The sequence below is a fragment of the Larimichthys crocea genome, chromosome XVIII (genome assembly GCF_000972845.2).
Source record: "Larimichthys crocea isolate SSNF chromosome XVIII, L_crocea_2.0, whole genome shotgun sequence".
Taxonomy (NCBI): Eukaryota; Metazoa; Chordata; class Actinopteri; family Sciaenidae; genus Larimichthys; species Larimichthys crocea.
Window position 1 is genome coordinate 15,960,459 of NC_040028.1, and position 23,235 is coordinate 15,983,693.

A 23,235-nucleotide genomic window follows, 5' to 3' on the forward strand; every position below is an offset into this window, starting at 1 on the left:
CACATCTTTTTCAAATCAGGAGGAGACAGTGCTATAGTGGATCCCGCTGGTGTACCGCACTTATAAATAAACCCACCAGGAGACACAAAAAAAAAAAGAAAAAGAAGAAAAAACAGATTTAGTGTTTTGATGTAAAGACATATTTTACAACATATTCACAAATGTGGTTTGCTGTCCATTGAGGCATGTTTGTTGTCACTATAAATTACAGGCAATAGCGTGGCAGTCTATTGTAGCAGTTATAGTGACACTTCAGGCCAGGATCCAGAGAAGGACATGCCCTTGATGCGCTGAAGAGCCATGAGGAAAAAAGGGGCTGATAAAAAAGAGGGTGGGTACGGGGGCATGGACAGAGGTTAATGTGGGATGAGCGATTCAGCCGGGGCAGCATAAGAGCTGCACAGTATGTCAGTGACTGAAGGAGGGAAAACATGATATTTAGAGCGGCTAATCCTGAATTGAAGGATATCATTAATTTGTATGAATATTGGCAGGAAATCTCAGAGAATTATGTTGCAGGCATACAGTCATCAGTCTGGCATCGTAATACAAAGCACTCAAGAGCTATGAAAGCCTCAGCATCAGTTTGTTATATTCATAAGACATTTTATCTCGCCTTTCTTCCTGATGTGAAATATCATTCGCACGTTTAGTGTCGAGAGCTATAAAAGGGAGGATGAAGAAGGATTTTGTCACTTTTCTCAGGTTGGTAGTCATAAGCCTGGATCAGCCCTCATAAATATTAGTGTCTATCGCACATACTGTTTTCAGTTGTTGCAAATATACTGGCAAACTTTAGCACATCCTAAATCCAAATCCCCCCACTCTGGGTCTGTAAACACCACTCTGACTGTACCCCAGCAGCATGTAATCTAAAACAATGGAGATTACCACGACATGTGCACATAAGCACACTGGACACAGATAAATGACAGTTTATGTTCAAGATGTAACGCATCAATTATTACTGAAGCCCATTTCTTCACTGGCGGACTGTGTGAAGGTTTATCGAAAGAAAAATGTTGGGAGGACGTAAAGAGAGGATAAAGGTCTTGCTACATTGCTTGGCTGAAGTCCTCGAGGCGAGCATGAATACACTCAGAGTCAATAATTTATGCACTCGAACACACATTCAAGCACATACACACACACACACAAAGTGAGAAAGAGAGGAACGGAGCATTGCTGAACGGAGAAACACAAGAATGAAAAGGCTTCAGGGACAGAAACATAGTTTGAGATATGTTGCCAGATGTGAGCTTCTATTCTGATCTCCAGTATGGAAGAAAGAGAGGCAGCAGAGATATCAAGGGGGTTTGACTCAGTGGTATTTCTCTTGTGTTTGTCTGCCCGATGTAAGCAGATAGTAAAGGTTTTCCCTTTGGTGGATGCTTACAGTCATTTGCTGTCTTCACACTGCCTGACACATCTCTTCGAGCTTACATAATGTAGATGTGCCCTAATTTCCATCTCCCAAGCAAAATTGGGGTTCTTCAAGCAGCTGAGCAACATTACACCATTAATCTGACAAACAGATGAGTCAAAAAGATGATTCACAGCGGTTAGTTGTTTTATTAAAATCGACACGTTTCAGACACAGATCCTGTGTTTGTCACTCGCGCCTAAGAGATGTGATTCCACGCGAGTCATCTTTGGTCTTTCAAATGCAGTGTGTACAATTTAAAGACGTGCACTGTACAGTAATCACATAAATGTCTAAAAAGCTGAGTTACAAATTATAGTTCACTCACTGTGCCGGCGTAGTATCTCTCGCTCTAGAATTGTTTTTTTTTCTGTGTCAGGTAATTGGATGTTTCCATGGTTACTGGGCTTCCAGAAAGCAATGTCTGCTAAGAATATAGTTTCTCTGCGAGTGTCTGCGAGCATGTGTATGCAGATGTGTACGTATTGCAGCTTTACAGTGAGGTCTTATGTCCTTATTCCAGCTTTACACACATCAGCTGACACGAACAAATACACCGTCTTGTTGCCATGAGAGGCTCGAGATCAAACGTTTTGGATTCGAAGTGTACAAGAAACTCCAACTTAATATTTTGTCTTTTTGCCCTCAGCCTGTTCTGCTGTTTGAACACTTTGGGCATCGTTTCATTTATACATGAGAGAATTGGTCATTTAAGTTCATTAGTCAAAATGTCTTTGGGTGATACTGAGTAAAACTAAGGCATCATAAAGTACTAACTATGCCATCTTAATGTTGGTTATGCAACAGAGCCCTTTTCGTTATTTCCCATTTGCTTAATTGAAACCATGACAATGGCTTGATCCAAACATTTGAGATGGATATTGTAATTTTAGTAATGTTCTGAAGAAAGCCAATGGGGTTTTGTGCAACAATTTAAAATCTGTCCTCTCTGTGCACTATGACATTTATTGGACACACCATGCTTTAGAGAGTGAAAGGAACACAGAAGCAAGTATATACCAAATGAATGCATATCTTTTATTCATTAGCTAACAACTAAAGAAACAGCACATTGTAGATATATTTACCCCACATATTCCTAGTCGTACTGTGTTTTTGCTTTTCAGAGCCGCTGCGAGTTCGCATGGAAATGCTGATGAAGTGTTCTATTTACAAATCAGAGGTTGACATATATAGAAAATCACCGTTTCATCTGAAAACCAGAACAAAAGAAAAATAAAAGCAAACATAAAAACTGGGATAAGAATGAGACGCTAACCGGACCTCTTCTTTGCAAATGAAACATTCGCACATATTACACAGGACAGTCACAATTCAATTTAACATTTATACTTGTAGGCTCACATGTGACAAACATCCGCATTTGGTCATCGATTACAAAAAGCAGAAAGAGAAAAAAACATATCATAAATTGTTATATACAGTAAATGTTGTGTTCCATCACACATTGCAGGATTCTTATAAACTGAAAGTGTTTTTTTTCCTCCAAATGCAGACAATTGTTTGTGCTATCTTCTCCCCGGTTGCATTAGTTTGGCTGTACAAACACATTTAAAAAATAATGAGCAACTTGAGAACTGAAAAAAAAAAAAGTTAACTCAACGATGGCTATGACTGTTCACAATAAAGAAAAAAAAAACATTTTTGATTGTGTGCATCCGTCTGTGCATGTTTGCAGGTTTACAGTGTTTTTCACCACTAACTTCACAGCAATATATCGATTAAGAAAATCCTACCCGTAACAAAGTACAAACCTGTGCAGGTTCACATCATGCTTCACTGTGTAGATTTTGTTTGTTCTGTTGAACTTCCAAAGAACAGAAAATAACCATGAAATGCCTCTGAACATGTGAAAGGCAACAAACTAAGACTGTATACTTGATAAACAGCATGACTAATGCTGCAGTGTAATACATGGTGACGTTTAGACAGGGTCCACATACACCATGTCCTCTAATGAGCTGACTTAAGATGACAGGTTCAGTGCATAAAACTGCATATAATGTGAATTTACTCTGTGTGTTAAACTCTTAAGGGGAAAGTCAGATTTAAGGGCTTACACTATTGACCCAAAAATTGGTTAGACTGCATTAAGACTGGATGATGTGCTTATTTTGCTATACAGCACAGGACCTTTTTTTATGCACAAAGACGACCATTCAGAAACGGCATTCGTTTTGTTGTGCCTTTCAGCCTTAATGGCTAAAAGCTCTTGCAGACTTTTGCACATTTGTTACACTACCCATCAATACCTCCTTAAAAGGAGAGCAACAGAGGCTGCTAATTGCAGTCAAATTGCCAGATTTCATACGACCCCGCACCAAAGAGATGAAACAAACAATGCCAAGTAATGAGACAGTGCTTCTCGTTAGAATGCAAAACACACAAATCCACTCAGTATTCCTCTAAAAACACATTAATTAAAAATATATGAAGTTTTAGAAAAACTTAATTATCCAAAATGTGGTACAAAAGTACCTCTGAATATTCATGCCTGTTAAATTTCAAATAACCATTTATGGGATGTGATGATATTAAATATCATAAGTGTTGGTGACCGAGGGGATGAGCTGCATTTTAAACGGATTGTCCAAGTATACTTGATATCTATGCATAGTGCAAGATTTCTTAACATGAGTTTGACCTTTATGTATGCAGTTGTTAAAACCTACTCCTATGGCTATATGCACATGTTACCATTTTGTGCATTTTAGAAAGTGACATCAATGTTGACCTATAGAAGTCAATAGTGCATTTTTTTGTAAAAGAAAAAAAAAAGAAAGAAAAGAAATATTCGTTTCTATAAAAATAGTCATAATATATGTTTTTAAATTGGCCTCGGGCCAACAGATCCGATAGTTGCTTTTCAAACAGAAGTATGAAGAGAAACATTATAGACTCTTACTGTATTGCAAATCTACTCAAATGTATTGCAACTGAAAGACATTTTTTGTCAGTGTATTCACACATATGATTAGGAAAACTAAAAAGGTTGTAAGGGTACAATAAAGCACAGGGCTGTGCTTTGGTGTAGCCCCCCGAATGTAAAACTTTGCATATACGATGAGCTGATTTTTATGGGAAATGCTTTGGTTCTCAAATTATATTCAAATGAATATCTCATTGCAATTCATCTATTTCCAACAAGTGTATTATATGTTCATGTAAATTGCCGGTGACATATGTTACAAACCTGCAGTTAAAGCTCATTTTCTTCCAGTTGCAATACATCTGAATACAGTTGTGATTATAATATTTTAGTTACAACATTTCTGAGTACAGTTACAATACATTAATATTTAACTCAATACAAGTGCAACATGTGACCATAATCCACAAGTGCAGTTGGTTTGGAGACAGGGAGGCTCTGAGGAAACACCACCAACTTTCACAGATTACCCTACAGTACATGTACTACAGTATGTCAGCTCAGTATATTTTTAGGGTACATTAGTTATCCTCTCCCAAATCTGCAAGCTTCTGCAACAAGATGACAGAGATTCACTGGCCTCATATTCTGTGCTTTGCGATATTGCATTTGAATTTGTTTGATGATTGTATGCATTTGATATAATCATCCGAGAGCAGTGCACACTGGAGGTGAAACCACTTCTAAATGTGTCTGACACACTTTTCACTGGAGCACAATTTCCTAAGAAATGCGTAGGCTGTACGACTTTTGTCAACGCTTACAGGCTGATGAAATTCATGTTTATAGATAAATTTGATTTAGTCTAATATATTTTGTTTGAGTTTTGTCTTGAATACATTTAAAAAGACAGAACTGGGAGCCATATACGGTCACAAAAAAAAACTTGTTCATTTTGGGATAAAAACATATCATCCGCACGGTTCATTACCACTCATAAAATGCATCTAATTTTGAGAGCAAAAGCTCAGTCTCACATTATTGTCAATATGAAACACCTCCAGAATGTATTTCATGATGGGATGAGTCATAAGAGCCCTGAATCTCTGGTTGCTTCTTCATATTTACAAATTCAAAACAAAAATGTTAAACACCACAGAGATGACGGGTTAAGTGATATTTTAAAATGAGTAATGTTCCTCTTTCATGTTCGATCCTGTAAAGCATGATTCCCAGAAATGCATACTGTAGCTCACAATGCTCTGCACTAATAAAGGTGATAGTTAAGCATGTTTTTTTTAAACTCATTCCTGATTAAGACGGATACATTGCATTAATCCATCTGTCCAGGGGCCAAGTCTCTTTAAAACTGTGTAAATGTTGTTCGTTTTTCAAGAACCTCAAGGTAATCAGGGTCAACATGAAGCTTTGCTTTCAGTTCCCAGTACTCGCTCCTGTTGGGCTCCACATAGACAGTACTTGGTGCTGTGCAATAGAGTATTGTCTGTTGTATTCTCTCTGGCTGCACATATTGATGCCTTGCATCATAGTCTGAGGTATACTGACTGGATGAATGCGCCGTATGCTTGCATGGTAACGTATTGCTGTAGTGTGCATGCTTGTCGGGCTCAAGCACATCTCTGTAGTAGCACAGATCGTCTCGGTGAGGGGTGGTGGGCTTGTTAAGAGGCTCTGGAGTTGTGGCACTGTATTCCGAGCTTATTACATTACTGGCTGCTTCTTCATCCGAGTTACCCAGAAAAGCACCGCTCAACTCATCAAAGTCTCTAAATCCATCCACTGATTTGCTGTCTGTCGGGGTGTGAGCTGTAGTTCTGCATGTGGGTTCTGTAGGAGGTGGGATGTACTCATATACATGCCCAGCAGATGTTCTGACTTTGGGAATGGATCCCTTTTTGTAAAGACCATATTCCATGTTGAGCGAGCTAATGCAAGCATTCATGGAGTTATTTTGCTTGTTTTGACTCTTTTGGCGTCTCTTTTTCATTGCCACGAACAATCCTGCAGCCACAAACACAGACACAATGAATATAAGGAGAAGGGCAAGAATCATCACAGATAAAGGAATGGCGCTGTATTCTGTGTCAGAGTCCAGGGATGTTTCTATGGTGATGGTGCTGCCAGGAAAAGATTCTTCAGAGGGTGGGATCATGGAGGCTAGTATATCAGAGTTATTAGGGCAGAAATTAGATGTCTTAATGTATCTCATATCTTCCCCAGCTAGCCTTTTAGGCGAGCCACAGATGACATTGTTTACAACTGTGCCTGTGCTAAGCTGCTCCAGCCACATCTTCAGCTCCAGTATGCTACAAGAGCAATCCCAGGGATTCTCGAACAAATCAACTTGCACCAGTGCTGTAAGCTGATCCAGCACCCCGCTGACCGGCAGATATCGCAGATGGTTGTTGCGAAGATTCAGTCTGGCTAAATTCAGGCCTTTAAATGTTCCCACTGGTAACGTTTTTAAGAGGTTATTGTTCAGGAAAAGAAGCTGAAGTTTGGGTACATGCTGAAAGGTGTCGAAGGCAACCTCTTTAATGACATTGTATTCTAAATATAAGAACTGTAGGGTCTCCAATCCATAAAACATATTAGCTGTAAGATGGTCAATCAGATTTCCATTAAGGTATAGTCTTCTTAGATGTGTCAAATCGCCAAAGGCTCTGTCATGTATGCGAGCTATTCGATTGTTACCAAGATGAAGCAAATCTAAACCAGTCGCCTCGATAAAATCTGATCGACGCACCACAGGAATATAATTCCCTGTTAGATACATCTTTTTGGGATTATAAGGTTTGGGATTTAAGTCAGAGATATGCTCAATCTTTCGCTCCTGACAGTTCACGTTCAGGCCAAGGTCTGAAATCTGAAGATTGCAGGTGCAGGCGGTTGGGCAATCTAAAGGCACAGGGGATTTGGTTTGATATGAAACAATTTGGCCATAATTTTGTGGTTTATTGGACGGGGTGCGAGAAGTAGGTCTTGATTTCAATTTGCCTGACTGGCGAGGTCCCTTAGTGGGTCTAGATGAGGATCGTGCAATTCCAGATGAGGTGAAGGAGGATGTCACTGGAGCTGGCGTGGTCCTATAGTATGCATCGGTGCTCAGATGTGGCAGGGGTGGCATCTCATATTCAGCGATGGCTCTCCTCGGGCATAACTCTTGTTTGGAAACCTCATCAAGATCTCTCCCGTGAAGTCGAAAAGGGAACTCGCAAACAACATCGCCGACTAAAGCTGTGTATGAAATGCTCTCCAGCCAGGTTTTAAGGGCAATCAACTCACAGGAACAGTTCCACGGATTCTCCTCCAGCTGTAACTCCACGACGTTATTCATGTGCTCCAGCAGACCTGAGTAGGGGAGCACTTTGAGCTGATTCCCCCTTAAGTCCAAATGAGTCAGTGGTACATACTGGAAAATGTTCACAGGCAAAGAAGATATTAAGTTGTCATTTAGAATCAGGACCTCCAGATGTCGAAGTCTGCTGAAGGCATTTGGCGCCACATGAGTGATATAATTGTAATCAATTTGTAGATACTCCAAACTTTCAAGGCCAAAGAAAAACTCTTCCTTCAAGGCATCAATTTTGTTATTGTTGAGATGTAATCGTTTTAATCCCTGAAGTCCATTAAAAGCTCCCGATTCAACCTCGGATATGTCATTATTTCCCAGGTGTAAGATTGTAAGTCCGTTGTACTCAACAAAATCATTGGCAGATAGCTTTTTCAAAAGGTTCCCTGTGAGCAGCAGATGATACTGGGAGAAGTACACTGGGTTTATGTCTGAGACACTTTCAATTCCTCTGCTTTCACAGCTCACTGTAAGTATCCCCTCTCTCTCCTCGCAGGCACACAGTCTTTGACATATTTCTCCATAAGTGCCAAACATCTCAGCAGTGCATACTGATGTTGCACTTAGGAAAACATACAAAATCCAAAAATGCATTTTCCTGCGAATGACGGCCGAGCTCACAGTCCTCAATGTCATCTAGAAAACAAAACACACACACAACAGGGTGATGTGAAAACAGACTTGCAAAGACATGAAAGCAACTTTCACACACAACAAGCTGTAGCCTGCATGAGCCAAAGCTTCATTTGCTGTGAACCCAGAGGTAACTTCTGGCTGCTGATTTTAAAATGGCTTGAACAGAAAGCAACTCCTTCAAGCTATGAAAATAACACAACACACACACAACAACAACAAAAAAAAGAAAGCAAGGTCAAAGCAAAGCATGAGCACAAAACAATGGACTAAATCCGCTGTAAGGGGAGTAAGCCATATCGCATTCGCTTGTTAAGACAATGAAAAATGCAATCAAATAGTGGTTTTGAATTGAAAGCCATGCAAATCACAAGAGGAATCCCTCCATCACAGTGCACGCCTTGTCAGACAGAAGACATTTCTTGTCTAACTCCATGCTTAGAAATACATACCTCACGCACATTGATGAAGATGTGGGCTCGTCATGTGTTTCAGCGCATCTTTTTTTTTTTTTTTTATTATTATTTTTAATCCGTCAGAAATGAAACAGAGGGATCTATTTAACGGGAGCGCGTTCGTCGTCTTTAATGCACCGGAGAGGATGAAAGAAACGCTGATCAACCATAACTGCCAAATGCTCTCTCTCTCTCTCTCTTTTTTTTTTTTTACCAAGCTGTGCCGGAGGAGACACAGCTATGCCTGGTAACAAAGTTGCTTACTCTCTCTCTCTCTCTCTCTCTCTCTCTCTCTCTCTCTCTCTCACGCACGCACGCACGCACGCACGCAGGCGCATGCACGCACACTCGGTGGTCGGGAGCATGTCAAGTCATTTCATGCACAAAGAATCAGCTCACTGGAGCATCATACTGAGATACATCCACCCCCTCTACCAAAATAAAAAAAAATTAAAAAAAGAAAATGTTGACCTACCTACGCAAAAGATGTCCCCCCAAAAATATATCAATAATTCACCGCCTGTTAAACCGCTTATCGTGTTATACATCCTGAGAAGAAAAAAAACTAGACAAACCTTCACCAGGATGTCATCAGCTTGTGTTGTCCCCAGCCTGTAGGGTTGGGATAGCTCGAGGTGCGCCTATAACACTGGTGACAGTGATTGGTGACAGTCTTTCCAGCATCACATTGGTGTGCAGTGTTTACATGCCAGCTGTTATTTTTGGACATCTCACCTGAAGGAAGCTGAAGTCACAGTGCATAAGGTTCCTGACTTATCCGGCTGGCTGAGCAGACTTTCTGTTCATGTCACTTCTGCCAGTCAGAGGTCAGAGGTTGTTGAATTTGCGAGACTTTTGTCCAGTCTAAGAAACCAACTGATCTCATATCAGCTCCTCAAAAGCAGCACTAAAGTGCTTACATGTACACTGTGCAGAACAGCCTTAATAATCACCCACTGCATAATGCATGAACACACTAGGACTTTGTCATGGTTGGATGTGTATTGATCAACCTGTGACCGGCAGAAGACTTTAAAAAAATGTTTTAAAAAGAACTGAAATGTGGTGCTTTATCAAAATGAAATAGTAAACTCTGAGTCACACTCCTGAGTATGACTCATCTGCCTCGCTGAGTGTGTTTTCACCTGGTCTTGATGAAAACCAAACAGATCTGGCACGACTTCTCGCCGTGATAGAAAAAATTAAAGTGAATTATTCAGTCCTCCCGTTTTAATTTATCAGACACGGCCTCTTAGCTGGTGGCACGGGCTTGCATACCAAATGTGTGTTTAGAGTTTAGTGACAGGGCAAAAGGTAAAAGAAAAAGGACCCGTCGTGCTCCTCTCAACCAGATGTGGCGGCACTCATGTGGAAACATGTCAAGTATCGTATATCTCTGTATGCTCATGGAGCTATATCCATCATCCCCTCCACTTGGCTCTTGCTCACATGGGAGGAAAGCAGGCACATCGGGGACACTGCCTGTGGCTCATATGAAGAGTATGAAGGCTGCATGCACTTCATTTGTGCTTCTGTTTCCTCAGCCTACAGAGAGTTGCACTGCATACTGGGCTAGACCCTCAGCATTAGTGAACCCCCATCATTCCACCACTATTCCTGCATAAATTAGCATTTATGTTTGTTGCAATATGATAATCAAATTATGCAGTTGGCTTATATGTCTTATTTCACTAAAATAGCCGTCACCACAAATATCTGAATCAGAGGGTTATTATTATTTTTTGAATATTAATGAAATATTCTTTCCTTAACTTTTTTCTGCCTTTGCATTTTTCATGTTCTCGCATATGTTCGAATCTCCCTGCTGTATGATAATTCCTGTTTATCTGCGGTTACAGTGTGCAGGAGGGAACATGAGGCACGCACAGGCGATGCATGATAAGAGCCTCATTTAATATCTCCCTCCAAGTCTTCCATGACACTGAACATAATCTTCTCCAACTGGGAGCAGAAGACGACACTCTCTCCAGCACACACAGACACACACACACACATTCACGCGGAAAAAAAAAAAAAAAAAAAAAAAGGGGAATCAGCATAACAAATGACTGGAAGAAAATGATGATGACTAACAATTATGTGCTCCAAGGTCAGAAATACACAAATGGAGTTGGAGCTGTGCCACAGTGGATGATGGGTAGTGCCTCCGATATACATGTTCCTTACAGATGGCGCATCGCACTTTGTCAACTGTGTCCAGCTGGAGCATACAAGAACACTCTGCATCCTAGTGAACTGTTCTGCTATTGTCTGGCAGGAACATTACTGTCTCTCGCAGGCCTTTGTAGCATTAGAAATGATTTCAAACAGCCAGCAACTAGACGGCGCAGAGCTTTTTAAGGTTATTATGTCATTATGCGGGGTTACTTTTGTAGTATTATTTTAAGCATCTGGCCTTAAGTGATCTACTTATGAGTTAAGGTAATATTGAAAAAAGGGAGAAAATCAACATCACCTGCACCTGAACCTTGCTGGGCAATTAAAACCGTATTTGCAAACCTGTCTAGAAGTATCTGGGTTATCAAGGGGAGGGCATTGCAGACAGCCTGACATATTGCATCATGCATCTTTGAAAAATGTGTCCACCAGGGAGGTGCAGTGTTTTTCCAACAAATCCTGGATCCTAGAACTAAAGGCTTTTTACTGAATGACAAAAAAAAGAAGGGGGGCAAAGAAGACCTGGGTACAGAAGAAGCAGAAGAGGAAGATCAGGAAGGGCAAAAGCTGTTACAAGAGGAAGAAGACAGAGCACAGACCGCAGCCGAAAAATATGAGCGAGTTTGTAGGAGCATGAAAAACATCTTTGGCTACAAGAAATCTAACAGCAGGCAGTCAGAGAACATCCCTCCCAGGGTATCTCCAGTCTCCCTTGAGGAGATGAGGGAGAAAAAGATGATGGCCATATTATGAGCCATCATGGATGACACCTCTCACCCCCCACATGGATCCCTAAGTGCCCAGGGCAGCTTTCTCTCTATGGCACGTAGCTCCAGGGCACAGCTGCAATATGTTTTTCATCTCTGCTGCTATAAGATCTACACTTCGTCTTCGCTGTTCTCAGTAGACCATAATAATCCTCAGAAAATCAGCTGTAATCACATTTTTTTAACTATTAATACATGTCCACTGTTATTATGCTCAAACGTACATGCTGCTTTGCCGTTCTTTCAAATTAGGTTTATTACATATTGTTTATCTAATGTAGTCTGTTATCCATGAACATTTTCCCCCATGAGATGAGTCAGGCAGTGTTGCTGATGTATATTAGCTGATACAAATAAACTTGACGACAATGGATTTCATGCTATATATGCCTATATGACCTATAATATATCTCATTGTCCCCCCACCCACCCCCCTAGACTGCTGTAGCACTGCCGTGTCACTTTAACTTACCCTTCAGGGATCTATAAAGTTTTTCTTATTTTATTGTAGCCATAATTCCACATACTCAAGACCATAACGTTTTTATATCAAGAGCCCGCTGATAGATACTCATCTAACTGTGGATGCCCATTAACGCCTGAGAAGAAGCTTTGTCTTGTGCTGACTGTTGATGATGTGAGTGGCGACGGCGTCATTGAAAGTCCTTCATCCTTCCCAGTCAGTGAAATTAAAGCGATATTAACCTGTAGCTCTCCTCACATTTTGCCTGAGACCTCCTGGAAGTGTTTCAAGTGAACGCTGGTGGTCCCATGAACCCCAGTTTGGACACCACTGCTGTAAACATGGAACATAATCAGAGCCTTTGTTTTGTTTTTGTTTTTTTACTAGCTGCTATGGCACCACCTGTTGGTGAAAATTAAGTAATACAAAAGCAGAAAGTGGAGATAAAAGACAAGTGAGGATTGTATCTGAGTGTAATTGGTGGTTAATCAGATGTATCCATATGTATGAGCACATGAGATCCGGTAGACAATTCATCTCATTACCCTCTCTGCCTGGAAAGAAACACAGTTTCTCCTCACGAAAGTCATGAATACTCCTACAAAAATCAAATGACTGATTTGTTTATATTATAGTTGATCTGTATGACAAAGACAAGGCTGTTTGCAATTAAAAGTCAGCCTTGCCGGTGCTGTGTCTCTGAATAATTGGCTGGAAAGATAAGAATCAGAATCAGAATTTCATCACAGTTGCACTTGGAAGAAACAGGCAAAAGAAAAACCTGATTTCTTTTAACTTGATTCACTTTTATGACCCTAACCATTGAGGTGTGGTATAAAGAATAAAGACTAAGCCTGCTGAAGAGGTAAGAATACATCTCAAGTTCCAGGGTTAAAATTAAATTATGACTAACAATAGGAGAGAAACTGCTGGCGTCCTTGAGTGTGATGATGATGACGGCGATGAAGATAAGGTCAAACTGAAAGAAAATGAAAGTGTCTCACCGCGGTTAAATGTGACCTCTTGCTGAATGACAAAGAGATGGAGCTGTCGTACTGATGAGTGCTTCACTCCAACAGCTGCAAGTGTGTAATGACTCAGAGGGGGAAAATATAGTTAAATATGAAATACATTTTCACAGAAAACACATTGATGCATTTGTTCAAGTGTTATACTGAAGTATAATTTGGAAGAGCTTGAGAGTTTCCATTTTATGCTACTTTATATTTCCGTTGTTTTGAGGCAGATATTGGACTTTTTACAGCTTTAGTTACATTTTTTAGATTTATATTATTAATACCAAATACAAATCATCTAATAAATGTTAATATATTATTTTAGGTTTAGCTACCCAGCTGTATATAAAGTAATAGAGGTACCCTTACCACCAGCTGCAACATTAAAGTGATAAACACATTTATGCATCAGTAACTATAATCCATTAATATATCATTTTGAAATGGGCCATTCCACATGAGTACTTTTGGTACATTAAAATGCTTCGAGGCTAATCATTTCATACATTTACAGTAAGGTTTTGAATGCAGGACTGTGTTTTTACACTGTGGTGTTACTGTTTTCACTCTTCTTTCATCACTAATCAAATGTCTGTTGTTGTTTCTTTTTCATATTTCTTTATTTTCTTACTTTTATATTTAATTCTCATTATTTTTTCCTTACTCTTGTTATTAGAATTATATAAGTATATGATATCACTGGGCAATTTCCTTTTAGTTAACCCGAACCCAGCCCAAGTGATCCAGAAAATGATATGTAATTTTACCTCAAACCTCAAGGGGTCACTGCTGCCTCAGGAAAGAATGTTGTTTACTCCCTCCCATGCTCCTTCTTTTGTTGTTCCTCTCTAGGTGAAGGATAAGGGACATTTAATGAGTCACAGCTGGAATAAACACGAAACTAATTTGGACTGAATATGTCAAACCAGAACTCACTGATTCACTAATTCAGTGCTTTTGGACCAACTCCAAAAACTGTCAAACGACTAAATGTTTAATGCAAATCTTGATGCTCTGATATGAAGCTTAGGGTGGTTTTTTTTATTTATTTGAAGCTCGTGGTGTTTATTGTTCAAAAGGAGCCCATTTTAGATTCTGGCCAGAGTGCATTTCCCCTCAAGTCTGTCATAAACTAGCAGCACATCTCGGGTAAATATTCTCTTTTAATTTGATAATGAATTCTGTCCAATTTATTTCATTTCATTTTTTGAAGTGGCAAAAAAGTTAATTTGGCTGGACTAGGAAAATAACATGACACACATTAATTAGCGTTTAAGCAGGCCTGTTTTAGAAACACTATGCATAAAGTAATGTCACCTCACTTTGCTGAAAAATACCCAAAACCAGAAAATACTACACGCTCTTGTTGTGGAAATCAAAAGGCTGTCTGAGTGTAGCCATTTACTGTCTTCACAACTCCTGCTTGGGGCTGATGGGAGCAAGATAAAGTCTTGACATGATCACTAAGGTCAATTGCCGTGTGCTGCCTGTATGTAGCCAGATACCAGGAGGGCTTCCTACTCTCTTAATTAAATACTACATTCACCTTATCTCAGTTCCTCATGCTGACAAGACTCTCCTGCAAACTAAAGATGTCTTCTTTTTTTTTTTTTTGGCTGACAGATCAAATGCTAATGAACAAAAAAAAATAAACAAAAACAAACAAGCAAAATGCATCATGCAAGTCTAGAATGAACAACTGTGCCCCAGCTCTCTGAGGACTGCAAAAACCACACTGCTAATCTGATGCACAAAAATCTCTGCGGGCTTTATCTCTGACTCCGATGACTCAAGAGCCGAGGTAATTACCTTGGTCAGAGAGGTCGTTGTGGAACATAATGGAAAAGTAACTGTGTGGGGAGTTGAACTTAGTTACGTTTAACCAAGCCAGACCGAGGACATTAAATGAAACGGCAAGAAAAGAAAGAATATGTCAGCTGGGGTGTCGTGTTAAATCAGAAAAGAGAGTGAACAGACTCATAGCCACGTCATGTTGTTGTTCAATTACTGCGACCTACATGTGTCACAATCAAAAAAATTTGACAGTTTTTTGTCATTTTGTCTTTGGAGTAATTGTTTTTAAATTAAATTCTGGCTGACACGGTGCTACTTTGATTGTCGAGTGTTTGTGACTTTGCCTACTTTTCCCCACAGAAACAGGTTGTTACAGAATTCCCTACAGAGAGGAGACAAACAGTTGGATTGTAAAAGTGTGGCAGCAGGGTAGCAAGGCTTTATTTAGCTATGTGCCTTTAATTCTCAGGGGGATTGGGTGCAACGTTGATCGTTCACAACCACATTGTTGAAAAAAAAAAAAAAATGAAGGCCTCTGTGATGTTGCCACGGTAACAAACATTGTGCCTTTAATGACAGCCTCTGCACACATCTTTTCGGGTGATCATTTGCAGCCATCATATTCAACTTACACTGCACTGATTCTGTATTAAATAAGTTATGGGGCCTGCACGTGTTCCACTCATGGTTTTCTAATGGGAGGCATATTGTCACGCGTTTGTTTACATATGATAATTAGCTCACAGTGTGTACATTCACATGCATGCTGTGTCATGTTGACTGTGTGTCACTGTACGCTTAAGAGTTTGTGCATGTTTGCATGCAAGTCCCAACATGTGTTGCTGTTGCTCGGTGTGTTATGTCCCTGTTCCGCACCAGCGATGATCATTCAGCTGACCATCACCTCTCTCCCGGCTCCCGTGTGGATTTTGTTATAAAGCAGTGAAGAGCACAGGCTGAGACAACATAAACAGCTTGAGTATTTCTATCACGTTTATCAAGACCATCCACCATACAAACAGTTGTGGAGTCGCTTTTATTTTCAGCTCATATTTGTATAGCCTTAGGCAGTAACCCAGAGTAATACCTAGTGGCAGGCAGGACTCAGATAGTTGTACATCACTGATGTATTAATGTCTCTACTCAATTAAGGTGAGAGTGCATGTTTGTGAAATGTTATTCCACCTAATAGCGCGGGTTTCTTGCTGCCATTCATAATCAATATTTCATCTGGATATGCATAGAAATAGGATCATATGCCGGTATTCATTTTGCCTGAATTTTCTGTATAAGATGACAGACTGTACTGCATACTTAATTGCAAATTCAAAGGACGAGGGGATAATTACTTGTGTGTGCTTTCACATGTGTGAATGTGTGAGAATCTGCAGCCGGCAATACAACTAAATGTCTCCCTAAAATAGAGACAAATTTTCATTTGTACACATTATCACCCTATTAAGTCATTTAGAAATTGGTAGCGAGCACTCTCTTGAAAGCGTATTCTGTTCGTCTGAGCTCTATACACTTTAGAATTTATGATTACCTCGAGGCATCTGTGTGTGTTTGTGCAGTCTCTTAAAAAAAAGAGTAAGCAATAGTGGCGTTATGAGGATTCAATAAGCCCCCACCGAGTTCAGAGATAATCTTTGGAAGTTGAATTTTGGCCTCAGTACACCTTTGCTCAAAGAAAAAGGTTTGTGTACCGTTTAAGCTCCTGGAAACAACACACTCGTCGCTTTTTTCTTCCCTAAAACAATGTTCTTCGGGGGTTTATTTTGACCCGTTGGAATTTCAAAGAGAGAATATTCCAGCTGTGGGCTACCTCGTAGGACCGCAGATACTTAAAAGGGCCATGTACTCACATGTTTGGGGCCTTGAATTTTGCGAAGACTTCAAAGAATAATGGGATAATTATTGCACTTACCACCAGAAGGAAAGAGGAAGGGAGAGGGGGAGACACACACTGAGACAGACAGACAGAGAGGGAGAGAGGGAGTAATGAGTGTTCCAAATAGACAATAAATCTAATAGCGTGCAAATTGAATGGAAATGTGCTTTCACAGGAACATCAAATCTGTGATTATTATTATCAACTTTGACGCTGGGATCTTGCCTTGTTTTTGTTTTTTTTCGTACCTGTGTTTTTTAATGAGAGTTTCATACTGTTAGAGTTTGAAATTGCTCTTAATGTTGTTTTTTTTCCCCCTTCCACGGAGAGCTCAGCCCAGGTAGCACAAAAAAAAATCAGCTGGTGCGAGCGTGGCTGATAGCAGCATGCTCACACTGATTAAATTGCAATCGATTTCTACCAAATGTCAGGAAACGCCGGGGCCTAGTGCCATTTAATGTGCGTCAGATGAGACCTGAAGGTAAGGGTCTGTGTTATCACTCATATGTCACAGAATGTGGAGAATGACAGGGTGGTGCCAGGAGTTTAATTGGCGTTAACACTTGTGGTGTGGAGCGCGGGGCTGAGCCTCTCAGGCAATGCCCAGTCAATGCGAGTCAAGAGAAGCACTCAACAGGCTTTTGAAGGGAAGCAGTTATATTTACTTACTGAGATGGATTTGGGCAGGGCTTTCTATAAAGCCTTACAATGGTCTGGAGAGTGATAGGAGGCGTGAAGTTCAAAAGAAATAAAAACAGAAAACAATAATGTGAGTACACAGAAATCAGGATCAGCCAACACTCGGGCTCTCCCGAGGAAAAAGGAATCCTTAGCTGATAAAAGATGATTTTTTTTAACTAATAAAGCAGTCTATGATCAATATGCCTTGTAAATTGCTTTTGTTGGATAAGGCACCACTAGAGCTGAATAAATATCATCATGCAAAATAACCCCTCTGGATCTATTGGTTATCTAAGACCTATTCATATGTGGCTATTATCGCAGCAGCAGAGATGCACAAGTTCGTATGAAATAAATCATGCAAATGCAAACAAGAACAAAAAGCAGCAAGACAGAGCAATTGCCTTAAAACATTTCAGATGACAAAAACCATAAATATTAATTAGCACACTAATTGACCAGAAAAGGAGGCCCCAGTCTCCTGGTCAACCTGCTCATTTAAAGGTTTCAAAGACATGAGAATATTATTCTTTTGGATTACCTAAATGGCTTTTGCAAGGAAAAAGCCATTAATCAAAGGCACCCTCTGGTCAGGAAATAGCCCCATAGAAAATACCTACAACCCTTCTCATTTCAGCGCAGAGATTCCTGGCGAAGCTATAAAGCACAGTGTCATGAATGACTGGCCTCACTCCAAGCCCATTAATGATGTGATGATTGAACTCTCATTCACAGAATAACCCCAAACACTCAAGATGTCTCATCGGGTTTGTCAGCAAAGGTTGTTCGGACAAACCAAGGTCACATACTGGAGACGTCTTGTTAACTTTTTGACTTTTGGGGGTAACAGCGGCTTCGTCGTTGAAGCATCAATTTATGGCAAATGATAGATAGCGGTTGCACACACACACCTTACAGACGTGAGCCTTTAATCATCACTTTCATGTGAAATACTTTCTAGAGCGCATAAAGGTGTCCAGGAAACAAAACCTGACAGATACTATGTGTGAGCACATCAACTGAGGTGAAATACAGAATAACATTGGCGTATATAAGGTCTACACCTCCAGGAGACAAATGAATCTATCACCTCTTGAGGATTTGTTGTCATGATATTCATTGTCATATGATAAGTTAGTCTCTCTGTCTCTGCTGGCGTTGCTGTGTGTTTCCTTCATGTAAAACTCTGGAATTTGTCCTCCTTTGAATTGACTGGGGGGGGGTCTCCAAAATTCCCACATGAAGCATGACGGATAAATAAAAATGGAATTCACTTAGAAGTTGCCTCAGACATCAGATAATGTATTCGCCTTTTGCTTCCTTGTTGCTCATCCTCTCCACGAGGGCTGGGGGAAATGCAAACATGTGAGACGCAATGCACAGCCAGAAGGCTATCTGATGGAAATGATGCATAACATAAATGTGCATTGTATGTGAATTATAGCCCGTTACCTCTTGTTGTTTGTGACATTAGAATTCTTTAGGCAAGAGTGATGAGCGAGGTGGTGTGGGAGGATGAGAGGGTGAACCGGACGTGGGGGGGAGGGTGTTTTGTGTAGGCTATTATTTTGCATTTTGCACTCTGAGAGTTGTATAAACGTTCTTGTGCTGGATTGTGTGACTGCATTGAAAAGCCGATAAGTTAAAATTTGCAGCTTTTTTTTTTTTTTTTGCATGACATAATTTGTCATGAGATGCAACATTATTATATTATAATAATGTTCTTCCTCTGAAATGGCCAATTACCCTCTGCACTATGGCGCTTATTCCTATCGGATTTCGGCCTGGGGAGTGTGAGGACAACCACAAGTTTGAGGGATCAGTGTGCTATCAAAGCCTCATGGGAGTGTTAGTTGTTGAATGCTGACAAAATAATTGCTGTTTTATTTCAGTGTTGGAAAGATGAGGTGATAAAGTCTGAGTAGGGAGTACGTGACTAGATCTAGCCAAGAATATTGGACAGAAACAAAACAAAGGAAAAAAAAAAAAACTCCACAGTTATCATATTGCATGCAGCTTCTCGGAAAGGGCTATAAAAGAAACTCTATGTTAGAAAATGTATTGTGGAGTTGAGGCCAGTAGAACAAAGGCAGGCGCTTGGAAAAGGGTTGAGACATCTGCACTCTATGCATAACTGCCTTAAGATAAAGTTCTTAAAGTGGCTGTCAGATGCTGCACTGAAGTCAGCAGTGAATCTACCATGTGCGGTTCTTCACTGTTCCCTTTTATTTCCTTCAGCCTGAGAAAAACAGCACTGTCCTTAAAGGAAGGAGATATTGCTCTCCACACATGTCCTTCCTCTCGCACTATTTTAAAGATGACATTCAATTCAGGTGTCAGTTCCAACCATTCTCACTTCATTATATGTCAACGTTTCTTTTTGGATTATTTCTTTATTTCCTGTTTCTTCACGACTTTCTCTGCTGCACATTTTCTTGACTATGACGTGTTTCCATCAAGGTCGAGGAGAATCTGTTCTGAGAAAGAGAACGGGGAACAAAAAGAAACATTGTACTGTAGAGTGGAAAGATCCAGCTCTAATCTGCTTTCTCAAGATGACGGAGGAAAAGGATCACATATGACGGAAAAGTCTTTGTAATATTGGGGGGGGGGGGGGGTGAAAAAAGATGACGAGAGCCCACGCAATCACTCCACCCTCTGGTGCAAGAACTAAATCCCCAAAGGAAACTCCTCATAAACATTCAATTTGTTCAAGGCTGCCCAAAATGGTTTCAGTTTCTCATTTATTGTACCTTTGGTGCATATCCAGTGGAGCGCTGTGGTAGCATGTCGACCACTCCAATAACCTGAAAACAGGTTTGCTACCTCTGCCATGGCAGTCACACTTTCCGCCCCGGTGACAGGCCATCCAATTAAACTTAATCTAAATAAATAATACATTCAATTAACTGTATATTAATTTTATTTGATTTGGGTGTAATCGGTGAAATGGTTCGTTTGTTTAGATCAGCAGAAAGGTTCATAGAGCTGCTGGATTGTGGGATTTAAACGTCATGCTGGATGGATACGTTTCATATCCCTCACTAAAGGGAGAAAAAATAAGGGATCAAGGGAATGTAAATGCTCCCTCACCTCATCTAAGCCAGAATGAAACTCCACTTTGGCTGCCATTTTCATCCAAACATGTGGAGTTTTCAGGGAAGGGGACAGTGAAAGGAACACATTTGCCTTCGCAAATTGCATGAAATCCTGCCCGGGATTTGGCGATAAGGGTTCAGGGCTCGTAGAGACAGACGCATTCAGTCAGTGAAGCTTTGGGTAGATGCCATTAATATATTTTTAGCATCAGTTAAATAAGTGACCTTCAGGATGTAGCCATCTTACCAAAGTTATAATATTCCAAACTTTTTTTTTGTTTGTTTTGTTTGTTTGTTTGTTTGTTTCTGGGTTACATGGTGTGTCCTTGTTGCAGACAGGCTGCAATGGGAATTGAAATAAGAGTGGATTGGACAGAAAGTATTGCATCACTGTCTAATGCGAGGAGTCCACAGTCGGTGCCAGTTAAAGCATGCATGTGCGAGGCGGGGACACAGTTCATTTTAGTCTTGCTGCCTCTGTTTTTGGGCTTTGTTCTGGGCTTTAGGTAAACAGTAAACAGACCTCATATGATCAGACCTTGGATGTCTGACAATGCAATTATTTTGCAAGCAAACTCAATTGAGAAATGTTACATTTAACTGTGACAATTTCTGGAAGGAGAGCGGGTCCAGATGGACAAGAAGCAGCAACTGTCAACGCCGAATCTCACTGTAGTCGCAGCTCTGGGGTCAATATTGCAAACAGTGTTTCGACTCCAACACAAACAGTTTTGATCCTCGTGCTCCCGCTGATCCAAACATTTACTTATCCAAATCTACTTGCAGTTATTGCCTTAAAAAAAACAAAGTGTGGATGGTGTTAAAAAAAAAAGAAATGTGCCAAATGATTGATGACCTAGCATTTGACATGGTTGTCTGTCAGCTAGTTTGTGTGATTGTTCTTTTATTGGTTCCATCTGGGCACAAATTTGAGATTCAGGTCATTATGTAGACCTTTTAACCTCTAATCAGCATAGATGTAGCACCAAGCAAGCACTGAGCTTTCTGACTTTAATTATGGACTATTATCACTGTGGGATGAACACAGAGGTCACGGAATCTTCTGCAAATCGACCCTTACATTTCGTCTTTTGTTCTCGGCTCAGACGGATGTTCTTCATGAGGTTTTTGGCAGCATAAAGGAAAACGGAGAAGCACGGAGAAAGAGCCAGGCATCTTAAAGGATGGGATAGAAATGAGCTGAAACCCCCTTGACACAAGAGTATGATGTCCATTAATAAATACTTTCAAGGGTGTGTAGGCTTTTGCAGAAAACTAATTTCTTCTTATGGTTCTCAGAAGGTATAGTGACGATGAACAGGATTGAGAAGAAAGATATAATACCATTGCATGCAATTAGATTCAGACACATGCAAGAGCTGAAAATGGATGATTTCCCAGGGGGTTGTACTAATCCACTCAAGTGCCATGGCACCTTGTCATGCACTTCTTTAAACAAATCATATTTTTATCCCGGTGTAAGGCCACACTCTTTACATGCATTTTTTTTCTGGCTGCCAAAATTATTAGAATTGGCATCACTTCTTAAAATATTCTAGACTGTTCTGGGTGGAAATGTAACCTTAACCGGGCATCCATAATGAACACTTCTATGAATGCACAGAGCTTGTGGAACAACAACACCATAGGACATCCATGTCAAGTCGGTGGGATTCAGAAATTGCATTGTGCTCGACGACTGCGTTTTGCAAGACTCCATCATCAAGCAGCTGCTGGTGGAAATGAAAAGACTGGCAGCATGAATCAATACTTCAAGTGTGTATTGTGCGTCACGACTGAATAGGTTACACATAATTATGGACACCGCAATGATCCACTGCGATAACAATGACGCTTGCCATGTGCTAATCTCTGCTGATGAACCTCGTCTGACTGTCATTGCTTCCCCAGTTACTGAGAATTAAACTGGTCAATGTGTAACTGGCCTATAATATCTCATATAGACATATGCACTCGTTATGACTTTAAGAATTTTGGCATGCTGTGATATTTACCCGACTTGCACAGCATTATGGTTAACCTACTTTTGCTCTTTCGAAGAGGGAGGGGGGGTAGCTGGCAGCTGCTTTTCATATTTTTATGCCAACGGACTGATCTGTCTGTGAGTGAAACACCATGATAGTTGGATAAGGATATTCTCTTAAATGCTTTATTTATGATAACAGCGTTTCCCATTTGAGGGGAGTATGAAAATTGCATGAAAACAGTTTAACCTATGCACCCTAACCAGACTAACAGTCAGATTATGTATTAGTGCACCAAAAAGCTGACTGTGTGTGAGACAATCTACCAGCTACCAGTTGCTGCAAGCGTTGAACTTAAAAGTCTTATGCTGTTGGACTGTTTTTGCTGAATTGTAACCAACAGATGACCCAGAAAACTTGATTTTAGTCACAGTGTGACATGTTGAATGTTTTATTGATTGAGCTGTGTCGTGTAATAATAAAAAATGTGGCTTACTCGTCCCTATAAACATTCTTTCCTCGAGCATTATAATGCCCCCCAAAACTGTGGCACATCAGTAGAATAGAAAATCCATATGTACTAACAAT

General features: G+C 40.3%; 1 protein-coding gene across 2 annotated transcripts; it reads right to left on the reverse strand.

The window, feature by feature from the left end:
* Nucleotides 1–2,779: 2,779 nt before the first annotated feature.
* On the reverse strand, nt 2,780–9,052 carry slitrk5b (SLIT and NTRK-like family, member 5b). 2 transcript variants are annotated; one of them, XM_010743058.3, is made up of 2 exons: nt 8,781–9,052; nt 2,780–8,322 (listed from the first exon to the last, which is right to left on the reverse strand). In XM_010743058.3, exon 2 carries the CDS (start codon nt 8,320–8,322, stop codon nt 5,677–5,679), a length of 2,646 nt encoding a protein of 881 aa, XP_010741360.3. In that variant the 5' UTR covers nt 8,781–9,052; the 3' UTR covers nt 2,780–5,676. The 2 variants fall into 2 exon arrangements, with proteins under 2 accessions (XP_010741360.3, XP_019129714.2); XM_019274169.2 differs by having other exon boundaries at nt 8,772–9,052.
* Nucleotides 9,053–23,235: the final 14,183 nt, after the last annotated feature.

Bases quoted from the DNA above. Each gene is read 5' to 3' on its own strand.
- slitrk5b (XM_010743058.3), bottom strand. From the start codon at position 8,322: ATGACATTGAGGACTGTGAGCTCGGCCGTCATTCGCAGGAAAATGCAT.